General features: G+C 56.8%; 1 protein-coding gene across 2 annotated transcripts in view; it reads left to right on the plus strand.

The window, feature by feature from the left end:
- Window positions 1-14,274, plus strand: part of IL34 (interleukin 34) — a 56,591-nt gene extending 42,317 nt beyond the window's left edge. The window contains exons 2-7 of one of the 2 annotated variants that reach the window (XM_059667501.1): window positions 4,897-5,274; window positions 9,853-9,986; window positions 11,051-11,128; window positions 11,349-11,510; window positions 13,389-13,524; window positions 13,733-14,274. In XM_059667501.1, coding sequence (XP_059523484.1) covers window positions 5,160-5,274; window positions 9,853-9,986; window positions 11,051-11,128; window positions 11,349-11,510; window positions 13,389-13,524; window positions 13,733-13,827 — 720 coding nt within the window. In that variant the 5' untranslated portion in view covers window positions 4,897-5,159 and the 3' untranslated portion in view covers window positions 13,828-14,274. Of the gene's footprint in view, window positions 1-4,896; window positions 5,275-9,852; window positions 9,987-11,050; window positions 11,129-11,348; window positions 11,511-13,388; window positions 13,525-13,732 lie in introns of those variants that run through there. The other variant, XM_059667500.1, reaches the window with a different exon arrangement.
- Window positions 14,275-14,373: the final 99 nt, after the last annotated feature.

Raw genomic sequence — 14,373 nt, forward strand, 5'->3', positions numbered from 1 at the left:
AGGACTTGCACTGAAGGGTAGCCAAGGGCGCGAGCATTCTGACCCAGAGCACTTCCCTGATGAGACCAACTCCACCGATGTGGCCAAGGGGGGGTCCTGTGCTATTCAGGTGCCCCGGGTCTAGCGTTGTCTTTCCGCATATAGAACAGAGGCGGTGGGTGAAATTTTACTCAGAAATACAGACCCTGGGCTAATGGAATTCACCAGAGTAATTCATTCCTGTTTCTGCTTTTGTCTGTCTCCCTTTTCCTGTGGCCTAAACTCAGTCCTACTTTCCTTCCACCTCCTCTTGACTAGAACATCTGTGACTCACTCTTGGTGGCGGCTCATTGTCCCTCCCCACGTTCTCAGAGGACAGAGAGGCTGGATTCACAGGAGGAGGGGGAAGTTGGGCGTGTGGCCTGGGGCCAGCTGCCTCCCCCGTGAGACCTTGTTTCCTCATCTCCAGGATGTGGGGGTTGCGTGGAATGCCTCAGAGGCCCCTGTGGCCCAGCCCTGCTTGCAGGGAAGTGGTCCGGCTGGAGCAGGTGGTCCAGTGCGGTGTCCCCTGGGCCTCCGGTCAGGCCTGGCCACTTTGGGGAGAAGAATGCTCTGTGTGGGTGTAATAGATTGGTTGCAAAAGTGGCCCCGATTCTTCACATGCACACCCCATCCGTGCCTTTTGCAATGATGCTCTGCAGCTCCTTTCATCAAGAATAGAGCGTCGGCCTGCGGACTGAAGGGTCCCAGGTTCCAGTCCGATCAAGAGCACATGCCCGGTTGGCGAACTCAATCCCCAACTGGGAGTGTGCAGGAGGCAGCCGATCAGTGATTCTCTTTCATCACTGAGGTTTCTATCGCCCTCTCCTTCTCCCTTCTTCTCTGAAGTAAAAAAAGAAAAAAAGAAATGGAGTCCGTGTACCCCCACTCCCTTCCCCTGCCAATCTGCTTTGGTGGATAGAATGTGGTAGAAGTGATGGTGTGATTGTCCTATGCCTCAGCCTTCAGGCCGTTTACTCATTTGCTCTCTTTCTTAGAATCCTGCCTCTGTCACAAGAACACACTTAGGTTAGCCTGCTGGAAGGGAGTCATCCCAGCTGAGGCACCTGAGACCAGCCAGCGCTCTGCCAGCCTACCAGCGTGAGTGAGCCCAGGCTAGATCAGCCCAGCCCAGCCCAACCCAAGCCAGGTAGGTGAGTCCTGGCCAATCTGCAGATTCGTGAAAAATAGAAATGATGGTTGTTTCAGCCACTATAATTTTGGGGGTTGATGCACAGCTGATAGAGTGTGTGTGTGTCCTAAATAGAACCCTGTATCTCCTCATCAGGCTGGACTGGCTCTGGGTTTAGCTGCTGGACTCTAGTCTGGTTCGTGGCTCCTGCCCCTCGGAGGTGGAGCCGCTAGGAGGGGCAGGTGGCTTGGGAAAGGAGGGAACAACGAAGGCCCCGGAGAGCAGGCCCTTGCTGCCTAACCTGAATGAACATGGCAATGTAGTTGCTGCCCTGAAATGCCTTTTTGAAAAGTCTAGTTTTATATTTTTATTTTTTTAAAATATATTTTTATTGATTTCAGAAAAGAAAGGAGAGGGAGAGAGAGATAGAAACATCAATAATGAGAATCATTGATTGGCTACCTCCTGCACTCCCCCTACTGGGGATTGAGCCCACAACCCCGGGCATGTGTCCTTGACCAAAATCGCACCCAGGACCCTTGAGTCCACGGGCCAATGCTCTATCCACTGAACCAAACTGGCTAGGGCATAAGTCTAGTTTTATATCTTTAAATCAAAATTATACCTGCACCTGAACTACAGAAGCAAACAGTCCAGTAGGACCCTGTTATGAACAACAGCAGGCTTCTGTCTGCTCCCTCCTCCCCACTTCCTGCTCCCCAGACTCAGGACTTTCACTTTTTCAAAAAGCAATGCATATATTTCTCCTTCTACATACGTGCTCATGTTGCCAAGTCTTCCTAAGAGGCATCCCCTGTTGGCTTCCCATCGGGGGGAGTTCGCCCCCGTCACCCGATGCCCTCCTTACGTACCGCTGCCTCCCCAGCTCCTTGACCTCCCAGCCCCCTTGAGCCGTGATTCTGTTAAGTTAATGTTCACTTCTTACTTGCTACTGCGACTTTGCTATTCACAAATGGCTTGGGCAACATCATAGTCCAACTTGTACTTTCTTACACAGCCTTTCCCTGCACGGCGTCCCAACGGCTGTTCTAGGCCCCAGGGATGGGTTGGGGGTGGGTGGCTCCTGGGTCATTAGGTAACTCCCTCTTGTGTCCTCCTTGGCTTTCCTACATCCCCCCGCCCCTCCCCCTCATTTCAGGGGGCTCAGAGGGAGGGTGTAACCACAGATGGAGCCCAGGACTATGTGCCGCGGCGGGAAGGTGACCGCGACCCCGTTCCGCCCTTTCTGAGCTTCTCCATCAGGGCCTGGTGGTCCAGGATTTGTGGTCCCGGGTGGGGCTCAGCACGGGGGCCTTTCCGGGAGGTTTCTGAGTGAGGAGGCTGCCCGGAGTGTTGTGGGGTGTGGACGGGGGCACAGAGCCTGACGTGCATGTGGTTGGTGAGGTCTTGGCTGAGGGGTGCTCCAGCCGTGGAGCAGGACAGGACGGGAGACCATTGCCTGGACCCCCGTGGTCAGCACCCCGCAGTCAGCACCCCGTGGTCAGCACCCCACGGTCAGCACCCCGCAGTCAGCATGCAGAGCTCTGATGTTCTGAGGACTGAGGAGCACATTCAAGTTACAGATCCGCCCGAGAGAAATGGAAACTCCGAGCCCCACCCAAACCTGTGTGCAGAGGCTTGTGGGGGTTTCATTCATAATTATCAAAAATTCAGGAAAACTAGATGCCCTGCCACTGGTGGATGGACAGACAAACAGCGATTTGGCCGTACAATGGCATACTCAGCCAGGAAAAGGAGCAAACCACTAATACACGCAGTTCCCTGGCTGAACCCACATGCCCGGTGAGAGGAGCCTAATGCAAAAGGTACCAGGCAGCTGGGAGAGGCGCCTGACTGCGGGCACCCGGGGGGAGGTGCCTGACTGTGGGCACCCGGCAGCCGGGAAAGGTGCAGCTGCCCGGCAGAGGCTGGGGTGGGAAGGAGGCTGACCACACAGTGGCCAGAGGGAATTTTCTGGGCGGATGGAAATATCCTATATCCTGGTTATTGTAGTGGTTATACAACTCTATGAATTTGTCTAAACCAGTGGTTCTCAACCTTCTGGCCCTTTAAATACAGTTCCTCATGTTGAGACCCAACCATAAAATTATTTTCGTTGCTACTTCATAACTGTAATGTTGCTACTGTTATGAATCGTCATGTAAATATCTGATATGCAGGATGGTCTTAGGCGACCCCTGTGAAAGGATCGTTCCACCGCCAAAGGGGCCGCGACCCACAGGTTGAGAACCGCTGGTCTAAACCCAGATTTGTACACTAAAAACAGTGAATTTTGCTATATGTAAATTATACCTCAATACACTTTAAACATTTAAACAACAGAAGTTTCAGTTAGGTGGGTGTGCATGGTGACACTGCAATATCTGGGATCAGAGGAGCAGTTGAGATCTGGGGGTGACTTCACACGGAGGGTGAATGGAGGCCTGTGTTCATTGTGTGAGTCCCTGCCTGCCTGCTGGGAAACCCCGAGCCACAATGGAGAAGACCCCAAATCATACTTTCCCCTCCTGCCAACAACTGTGGCCTTTCCCCCCGCCCCTGACCAGAGGGGAAACAGAGAGCGGGCAAGGACATGGAGCAGAGAGAACCGAGTCAGAGACTGAATTTCAGAGCTGGCTCTGTCGCCGGCCAACTCGGCCTCTCAAAGCTTTCGTTTCCTCATCTGCAAAACGGGGATGGCGGCCGGCACCTCGCAGAGTCCAGTGAGGGAGAGATGAGATGGGATGAGATGAGAGATGGCATGAGAGCGCCAAGCCCAGCGCCCAGCTGAGAAGGGCTTCCTGACACATGTGGGCGTCGCCTTGCGGGAGAGGCCACCAGCAGGCCTGGCTTGAATTCTTGCTGCACTTCTTACAAGCTGTGTTACCTGGGACAAGTGTCTTAACCTCTCTGGGCCCTGACTTCTTCATTGATAAAATGATAATATGTTTTTTGGCCCCATAAGATTATTGTAAGGATTCAATGAATACAAAGGCCTTAACCTGGGCCTAGCATGTAGTGAGCACTCAGGAAGAGCTATCCCATTTATTATCATAGGTTTGCTAAATTTAGCAAATAAAAATATGGGACTGCTAACTTAATTTGGAATTGTTGGTAAACAATGAATTTATTTTATTTTATTTTTATTTATTTTTTTAGTATAAGGATGTCCCATGCAGGCTTTGGGACATACTTATACTAAAAAGTATTCATGACATAATTATACTAAAAAATATGTGTTGTTTGTCTGAAATTAAAATTTAAGTGAGCAATCTATTAAGAGGGGACCCAAATTTGGGGTACTAGGAGAATGGGACTAAACCTGAAGGAGAGTCGAGGGGTGAATTCTTTCCATTTTAGCCTCCCTGCAGCCCGCGTCATTCAAATATGTTACCTTCAAACCTCACCTTCTTCCGGAAGCTCCCTTGATGGACCTCGGGCAGCCCTTCCTTCTCGGTCCTGCTTTTGTTCAGGCTGCCGGCCGATGTCATCCTAGCTCCTGCCTGGGCCGGTGCTGCCCCGGGGGCGTCCCGGAGTCACTTCTGTGTGCGAGCTTGTGGCGGAGGAGGCAGCCGCCGGGGCCAGCAGGGCCAGCAGGGCCAGCAGGCCGAGCGCCTCCGGCCTTTCCCGGCCCTCGGGGCAGGGGGTGCAGCACCCACAGCAGGCAGGCTCGGTGCCTGGGGCTGATGGCTGAGTGGCAGCGCTGCTCTTACATAATTGGTTTCTCTCCTCCTTTCTCTTTCCAGAGCCAGATTTCACACTGAGCAGCTGCAGACGGAGCAATCAGAGAAAGCACAACCAGCCTGGATTCCCAGGGGCCTGCCGGGCACTCCGCCTGCTCCGGAGGGAAGCCCTGAGGCCGCTCTCTCGGGCCGGTCTCCGCTGCCATGGAACCGGCAGCCGCCACTCCCCGGCTGCCCTCCGCACTGCCAGGCAGATAAGGGTGGCGCTGCCCCAGGAGCACCTGCGACCAGCCCTTCTTCCGCTTTGGGCCACCTGTGCTGACCTGATGCCATGTAGGCCCCCTCGGGCCTCTGGGGACAGACACACCACCGGGGACTCCGCCTGTGCAGCCTGGGGCACCCCGCGCACCACCATGCCCCGGGGATTCTCCTGGCTCCACTGTGAGTACTGGGGGGTCTGGGGGGGGGCGGTTTAGGGGGTGAGGACTGCCCCAGGGAGGTCTTGGCCCAGAACCAGGCTCTGCCGTAACCATGGCAACTGGGCCATTCTTGCTGGTGAGAAGTTGAGATGCTTCCCAGCCTAGTGCAGTGCCCTCGGGGTCCCCGGCCCGCCCTCCACCCCATCTCCAGCTGACCCAGCCCAGGCGCCTGGCGGGTGTGAGTCACGCGCTGGGTGGGCGTCCGCAGTGGTGGCCGGGGCGCAGGCCTGGGGGGTCGGTGGCAGCAGTACCTTCCCAGACTCACGGTGCTAGGTGTAGAGAGAGGGTTTCTAGCCGCCCTGGGTGTGGCCAGCAGGCAGTGGGGGCTTGTGACAGTGTCTGGTCCCCCAGACACGTGGGAGACGTGCGGCCCGTGCCTCAGAAGGCAGCTGGTTTCTGTTCCGTGAAGAACAGAATTAAAAGGCGGAGCAAGAGCAGTTTGTTGAAGAAAAATAAGTTGAAATGAGGACAGAAAGAAAGGGCCTAGAAACCTCTCGAGCTGCTGGCGGGGGGCCGACCAGGATCCCTGCAGACTCTGAGAGTCAATGTGAGTGAGTCAAACTCAGCACGTGTTTCTGGTGCCTCCCATGCGCCCGCACGGGTCGGCCCCGGGACTTGACCCTTCGAGGAGCTGGCAGAGGAGTTGGGTCCAATCCGGCCCTTGTGGAAGGATCTTGCAAAGGGTCAGAGCTCTTAGAACAGTGGGGGGACAGAGACCGCGTGTTCTGGATGTTTCCAGGCCGTGAGGAGCAGGCGGAGCCGCATGGGTGAGAAGACACTTGAAATGTCTGGACGGTGGGCAGTGTCCACGCAGGTGGCCGGGTAGAGGGACCCGCGTGAGCAGAGGCTCGGTGGGCGGCGAGAGGCGGGCTGGAGAGCTGGTTCGTGAGAGCAGGGGCTGCTGGAGGCTCATGGCCCGGCCTGGGGGTGGGGCCGTGATAAGGTCCGCTGCTTTTGGAAGAGGAACCTGGCGGTACTTGCAGGAGCTGCTGTTGCAAACTCCTGGACAGGAAGTGATGAGACCAGTTCCGGAGACGGAGACGGGAGCGAGGATGGGAGGGCGTGGCATAGGGGACCAGGCTGGGGAGGCAGGTGGCGGGACGCAGACCGGGGCCTGCAGAGGGGCTGGGCTTAAAACAGCAGAAACTCGTTCTGTCTCCGTGCCAGAGGCCAGAGGCCAGAAGTCTGAAGCCTGAAATCAAGGTGTGGCCAGGCCACTCTCCCCCTGAGGGCTCCGGGGAGGACCCTCCCTGCCTCTTCCCCCCTCTGGTGGCTCCTGGGGTTCCTTGGCTGGTGACAGCGTCACCCCAGCCCCTGCCTTCACATGCCCTTTTCCTCTGTGCGCCCCTCCCCCACTTCATTTAGGGTCAGCCTTCATTACATGTGCAGATTCTGTTTCCAGATAAGCTTGCACCTGAGGTTCTGGGTAAATAGAACATTTTTGGGGTGCTGTATACCCCCCTGCACATGGTGGTGGACACACCGTATTTATGCACCAATGGGCTGCCTGCCTGGGGGAGAGGCGCAGCCCCCACCCCAGGAACAATGGCAAGGGGGAGGGGCCCTCCTCACGCTGCCCTTTCTCCAGCCTCCTCTCCATCCCTCCGGCCCAGGCCTGGTACCTCTGGAGGGGCGGGCAAGGCGGGTCTCTCCACCAGGGCCAGGTGTGCCCGGCTGTGGGGCTCTCGGCGTGCTGTCCCTGCCTGGGCACCTGTTTGCTGGCCTGTTTCCGGGGTGGAGGCAGCAGAAAAGAAGCTTAAAATTGGAAATGGACAGCCGACTTGGAGGGAGGCCGTCTGGGGGGCAGAGCCCCTGTGGACAGGGTTCTGGCGCAGCCCCGGGTGCCAGGCTGGGAGGCGCCGGCGTGCTGAGACTCAGTCCCGACTATGAGCCTGCAGTTGCCAGGTGCTGGAGGCTCTGGACCGGGACACAGCTGGGGCAGCTGGGGCAGGACGTGGGGTGGGAGAGCAGCCAGTGGTGACTGCCACCTGGGGAAGAAGACCCAGTGTGGACAGATGCTGACTTTTAAGGAAAAGATGGGAATTCAGGTTTTTCGGTGAAATCCCTGTGAACCAGAGGTGGCCCTTGGGACGCCAGTTTGCAACCGTCGCTCTAGGTCAGCGGTTCTCAGCGTGTGGTCCCCAGATGGCCGGCAGCGTCACCTGGGCGCTGTTAGAAATGCCAGGTCTCGGGCCCCACCCTGACCTGCCGAGTCAGACCCTCGGGTGGGGCCCTGCCTGCTACCCTCCCCCCGCTCGAGGGGAACCCAAAACAAGCCCGGGTTGTGGTTACCAAGTCATGTGTTTACATACTAGGGGCTAAGTTGTCTGGTGACGATCATAAGTGAATGGACAGATGGTGCTAGAGACCAGGATTGGTGGGGGCTGGTGGAGGCAGGGGAGACCCTGGGGAGGGCAGCAGTCAGGGTGATGGTCTGCAGTGTGAGAGGATACCCAGGGCAGCGACAAAGTGTGAGCAAAACCTGAGGCAGGAATGACCTTGACCTGCGGGGATGCCAAGCTGAGAAGGTCAGGGTCAAGGACTTAGAGACAAGACCGGAAGCAAGCTGGTTCTGTTTGTGTTGATCTAGTTCCTTTGTCCAAATACTGGTTTGAGCACTTGGGAAGAGAAAGAAAGAGAGAAAGGGAGCGTAGGATTGGTGGCAAACGTGCAACCTTGTGAAAAATGTGGTTGTCAGGGTTCCTCGAGAGGAAGGGCTGTGGGCTGGGGGGCCGTAGCCCTTGTGGGGCACAGGGTTTGAGTGGACCTGAGGGCGCTCCTGGTGAGGGACCCAGCAGGAGCAGAGGCCTGGCAGCGGGGTGAGGACGCAGGGAGGTGACGGGAGCAGGCCCAGGCTAGTAGAGTTTAGGGACCGGTCTTCCTAAGGACCAGGAAGGTGAGTGGGGAATGTCCATCAGTAACGCCTCCTCATAACCAGGGTGGGTCCCGGAGAGGACTCAGCCCGCCTGGCTGATTTTTGGAGAAAAAAAAGAACAAGAAAAAAAAGAAAAGATTGCTTCTGACTATAACAACGATAGCCATTGACGGTAGAATCTAAACTATATCCTGTAGAGCATAAAGACAGTTCTTCCCACCACACTTGCTATGCAGACAGACGTGTAATGAACAGAATTCAAGTCATACTTGAATTATAGCCTCAGATAGAGTATTGGGTCATGCTTTAAAAAAAACTCCCCCCCCCCCCCCAGCATATCCTGAGCACTTTTCTTACCACATAAACACGTCAGAAAGCATTCTTTCACAATGTGACTTTTATTGGCTACATTAAGTGTTATTAAACATTTAGGTCACGATTATGAAATAATGCTGCCGTGGAAGTCTTTGTAAATCTTTTGGTTTACAGCTCTCTTTTTTGTTTTCTTTTGGGTTTCTTCCTAGAAATGAATTTAACGTGTCAAAGGGTGTGGACATTATTAATTCCATTAATAACAAAAGTTGCCAAGTTGCTCTCCAGGATGAGTATCTGCCTTACTACTTTTGCCAGCACCAACTGCTATTAAAATAAAATTAAACAAAACCATTTTCCATTTTGATAGGTGAAATGTGATTATTTTAATGTGGATGTCCTTACCTTTTTTAAAAAAATACATTTTTATTGATTTCAGAAAGGAAGGGAGAAAGATCAAAACATCCATGATGAAAGAGAATCACTGATCGGCTGCCTCCTGCACACCCCCCATTGGGGATCGAGCCCACAACCCTGGCATGTGCCCTTGACTGGAATCTAACCTGGGACCCTCCAGTCCGCAGGCCGCCGCTCTATCCACTGAGCCAAACCAGCTAGGGCCTGAATGTCCTTATCTTTATGAGTGAGGTTGATTTTTTTGGACATGTCTCTTATCCATTTATATTTTGTTCTTTCTGCTCTGATTGATGTAGCTGTTGTTCATATATATATAATTTTTTTTTTTTTGCAAATCCTAGAGATTTTTGGTAAGTCAGCTCAGTTACAGGAAACCACACAGGCTATTTTTGAAGTCACAGCGACCCCCAGTGGTAAAGGCTGGTAACATCCAGAAGGCGGCAGCTCATTGGTTGGCAGGGAGTGTGAGGAACCACCTGAGTGAGGTTCGCTTAGCATCCAGAATGAGCAAACCAGGTGGGCCCCTACAGCCCCACTGGTGCATCTACCCGAGATGGACGCCAAGGTCAGATAGGCAAGAGGAAAATGGTCGCCGTCACCAAGAGTCATGTCTAGGGTTGGAACTGGAACCGACGTCTCCTGAACCCCCAGGTGGAAAAGGCAGCAACAGGCTTTGGAAACATGCCCCCACTGCAGGCGGTGCTGAGGTGGCCGGGCAGGGAGGGGTGCCTGCCTTGTGGGGAGGAGACGAGACTAGCCTCAGGGGCTGGCTTCCGGCCAGGAGCAGACAGGCTGGATGGCTCCTGCCCGCCTGGCCTCGCCCCCACTCCTCCCGCCTCGCCTCGCCCACGGGGACTGGTGACCGGGAAGAGGGAGGGCTGGGCAGGGTGGCAGCGGGCAGGCTGCTCATGTGTTCCCGTTGGGCACGGTCCACAGATCTCGGCATCCTCCTCGGCATGGCCTTGGGGAACCAGGACCTGGAGGTGTGGCCCCTGACGCAGAGCAAGGAGTGCGTCCTCACTGGCATCCTGCGGGGCAAGCTGCAGTACAGGAACCGCCTTCAGTACATGGTAACCCTGTGGCCCCCGCCGTGGCCCCCAGCCCAAGCCCCTTGGCTGATGGGACGGAGGGGCCTGGACCTTCAGGGTCCCTCCTTGGACCGGTGTCAGCCCTGAGCCTGCAGGCTCCTTTCTCTGCCTTTCTCCACCCCTGCCCCACCTCCTCCCTGGTCCCCTGGCCTGCACGTACTGTCCCCCGCCCTCCTGCCGGCCGTCCCGGCGGCCTCCCCACTCCCACTAGGTCTGTCCTTCGGTCCCATCTCCATGTGGCACTCACCCTGTGATTCAGGAATGGCCTCCAGGAAGCCTCGGGGGACCTCAGGCACCTCCTATTCTTAGTGGGGAGATGGGGACCTAGACGTTGGAGGAAGGCTCTTTTCACAGGGTGGCGAAGCCCTGTGGCATGTTCCTTTTTAAAACAGTTTCGCTGAGATCTGACTCACACACCACACAGTTCACTCCTTTGCACGCACACTCGTGGGTTTAGTGCCGTGATGGCGAACCTTGTGAGCTCGGCACGTCAGCATCTTGAAAAACCCTAACTTAACTCTGGTACCGAGTCACATATAGAAATTTTTTGATATTTGCAACCATAGTAAAACAAAGACTTATATTTTTGATATTTATTTTAGATATTTAAATGCCATTTAACCAAGAAAAATCAACCAAAAAGATGAGTTCGCGTGTCACCTCTGACATGCGTGTCACAGGTTCGCCATCACTGGTTCAGTACTCGCCCAGCTGGGCAGCCATCACAGGTTTCTGAGTGCCCGTTGGTCTTCCCCTCCCCCGAGGAATCTGCTTCTCTCGGGGTGGGGGGGGGGTCCCTCCTACTGTTTCTTGGCTGAAACTTCTGCCCTAACAGCATCTGGGTGTTTTGTCTCATTCATCCCTCCCTTGTCCCACCCTGACCGGAGCCAGTGCGTTCTCCCAGAGGCACCTCTGCCATCACAGGCGGCTCCCGGGGCCCTCCCCCTACAGCCAAGTGTTGGGGGTGAGGGTGGGGGTGGGGGCAGTTCGGGAGCACCTCTCCGAGCATCCCTGACTGATCGCATGGTTTTTGTTTACCTCCCCAGAAACAGTACTTCCCCATCGGCTACAGGGTCAGCATGCCTTACGAGGGGGTGCTCAGAGCGGCCAACGTCACCAGGCTGGTGAGGACCCCCTGCCGGGCTGGGAGGCCTCTCCTGGAGCCATCGGGGTGTGGCAGCTCCTGTTGCCCGGGGCCTTCCTTGGCCCCTCAAGCAGGCCCGCCCGTGGCCCAGGCCCAGGCCCAGGGTTGTCTGCAGTCCACAGTGGGAGGCAGTGTCAGCGGGGTGGGAGGGGCGCAGAGGCCCGTGTCTGGGGTCTCAGTGATTTCTCCCGTCCCCACAGCAGAGGGCCCGCGTGAGCCAGCAGGAGCTGCGCCACCTGTGGGTCTCGGTGAGTCTCAGCGCCACCGAGGCCGTGCAGGGGGTGCTGCTCGAAGGCCACCCGTCCTGGAAGTACCTGAAGGACATCCACTCTCTGCTGGTGGAAGTCCAGCAGGCCCTCGGGGTGAGCTGGGCCAGGAGGTGGGCGGGCAGTGTACGTGTGCCTGCCTGCATGCATGTGTGTGAGCCTGCCTGCCTGCATATGTGTGTGTCTGCATGTCTGCATGCATGTGTGCATGTGCCTGCCTGCTTGTGTGTGTGCCTGCCTGCATGTGTGTGCCTGCCTGCCTGTAGATGTGTGTGTGTCTGCCTGCCTGCCTGCATATGCGTGTGTGCCTGCATGCTGGGTGTGCATGTGCAAGTGTGTGTGCTTGTGTGTGCATGTGTGTGTGTGCGCCTGCCTGCTTGTGTGCCTGCCTGCATGTGTGTGCCTGCATGCATGTGTGTGCACCTGCCTGCATGTGTATGGCTGCATTCATGTGTGTGTCTGCATGCATGCGTGTGCCTGCATGTGTGCGTGTGGGCGTGCCTGCCTGCATGTGTGTCTGCCTGCCCTGCATGCATGTTGTGTGTGCCTGCCTACATGTGTGTGTCTGCATGCTCGGCGTGCATGTGCAAGTGTGTGCTTGTGTGTGCATGTGTGTGTATGCCTGAGTGTGAATCCATGTGTGAGTGTGTCCATGCTTGTGTGCCTGTCTGCATGCATGTGCATGTGTGTATGTGTGTGTGTGTGGGTATGGTGGCCAAAGGCTGTTGAGGGAGGATGTGAACACCTGGAAAGTTCCAGCATGTCCTGATGGGTGTGGGAGAAATGGGAAAGAAGAGGAGGCAGCCAGTGATGACCAGCGGGTGGGCTGGGCTGGACTGGGCTGGGGGGCAGGAGGTGTGCCTCAGACCCTGCTCCGGGCTCTGTCGAGCTCTGCAGTCTTGGGTAAGTCATTGAACCCTGTGGCTTTGTTTCTGCACCTAAGAAACGAGGTTCCTTTGGGGGGAGAGGGGGAGGCGGAGCACAGGACGTGTTCAGGGCGATGAAACGCTTCTGTACGATACCGTAAAGTGAGCGTGTGACATCATGCATTTATTTGTTAAAGCTCATAGAATGTACAACACAGAGCGTGAACCTTAATGTAAACAATGGACCTCAATGAACAACAACAACAACAATAGAGCAGTTCCTAGTAACTGCCCGCTCAGCATGAGCCCGAGTATGTATGTCCCCACAAGAGCCTGGAGGGTAAGGTGGCTGGATGAGTGTGTGCCCGTGCAGGCACGTGGGACCCCCCACACTCCCCCATGTTGCCTTGCTTCCCTGGGACCCCCTGCCCCAGGGACCCCCACCTGCTCCGCAGCCAGAACACCCAACAGCCACTGCGAGCTTCTGACGACGGCTTAGGGGCCTGAGGCTGCTTTTGCGGCTTCACTGTGGGAGCTCTCCAGGTTCTGACCAAGGCCGGGAGCCCCAGCGACTTTTTTTTTTAAATCCTCACCCGAGGATATTTTTCCCATTGGTTTACAGAGAGAGTGGAGGGGAGAGGGAGAGACAGAGAGAAGCACTGATGTGAGAGAGACCCATTGATTGGTTGCTTCTTGCTGCCCCCGACCAGCGCTGGGAGCCTGCAACCGAGGTACCTGCCCTTGACCAGGATCGAACCCGGGACCCTTCCGTCCACAGGCTGATGCTCTATCCACTGAGCCAAACTGGCTAGGGCCCTAGGGGCTTCTTCAGTGGCTCTTCGGTGCCTCTGGGCAGGGAAGTCATTTTTCCAGAGATGGGAAGAGAGAAGCCTGTGTGTTGTGCTTGGGTGTGGGACGTTGAGGGGTGCCCCCTCCCCAGGAAATGTGGCACCGGCAGGAAGGAGAGGAATTGCTCACAGGCCTCCTGGTCACAGGAAGGCTCGTCTGACTTCAGTGTTCGGCTCCAGTTACGACGGCCCCCACAGCCGTCCGGGCCTGTGGCCGGCTCCTCCCGGCCGGCCGTGCCTCACCGTGTCCTCCCTCCCAGGACGTGAAGCTCAGCCCCCCGGCGGATGCTGTGCTGTCCCTCCTGAGTGACCCGCGGCTGAGCCTGAAGCTGGTGCGGCCCAAAGCCCTGCTGGACAACTGCTTTCGGGTCATGGAGCTGCTGTACTGCTCCTGCTGTAAGGAGCCCTGGGTGGGTGGGTGGGGCCGGGCCGGGCTCGGCTGGGCGGGGGAGGGGGGAGGCGTGCAGAGCTGGCACCCTCCTGGGCGTCCCTCTGGGAGCTGAGATGGGCTCTGGGTGTGGGAACAGGAACAGTGTGGCTCGGACTGGGGACAAGGTGAGTGACCGCTCGTACGGTTTTTGTTTTGGTTTTCCCTCCCCTGCAGGTAAAGAAACATCCGTCCAAAACTGGCAGGGCTGTCAGGTGCCCAGCCCTCAGCCCCACGGCCCGGAGCCCCTGCCGCAGTGTGTGGCCGCCTAGCTGTGCTCTCCGCCCCACAGCCCCGCTCCGGCTGCAAGGCCGCCAGCCTCTGAGGGCAGAGGCCTGCCCAGCGGGAGCTGGAGGCGCTCCCAGTCGGACTGGGCCTGAGGTCGCTGGGTGGTGGGGGGCGCCCCCCTTGGGAGAGCCCCAGGGAGGGTGTTTTTCCTTTGGGGGGGTGTCCTGTGGGGGGAAGGCTCGGCTCCCCCCCTCGGTGCCTCACAAGGTCTCTCCGGGAGTGGTGGGGGCCTGGGGGCACCTGGAGGCGGACGAGGCTCACAGCTCACCGCCCCTCCTGGCACCGCCCAGGAGCTGTGCCGGGTGGGCAGGTGGGTGTGGCGGACACAGGACTTGGCCAGGCTGGGGAGAGGGCAGAGCCAAACGCCGTATCTTGCCACAGTGGGTTCTCTGCCCGTTTACTTTTTTCTATTAAACACCCACTTTATTTTGTTTTTGTTTTGCTTTGCGTCTGGGTGGACTTGGGAGCCCCTCCCCTCCTGCTCACCCAGTGCCGCCTGTGGCTGGGAAGGGCTGGAGGGCCGGCCTGGG

Source organism: Myotis daubentonii, chromosome 15 (assembly GCF_963259705.1).
Source record: "Myotis daubentonii chromosome 15, mMyoDau2.1, whole genome shotgun sequence".
Lineage (NCBI taxonomy): Eukaryota > Metazoa > Chordata > Mammalia > Chiroptera > Vespertilionidae > Myotis > Myotis daubentonii.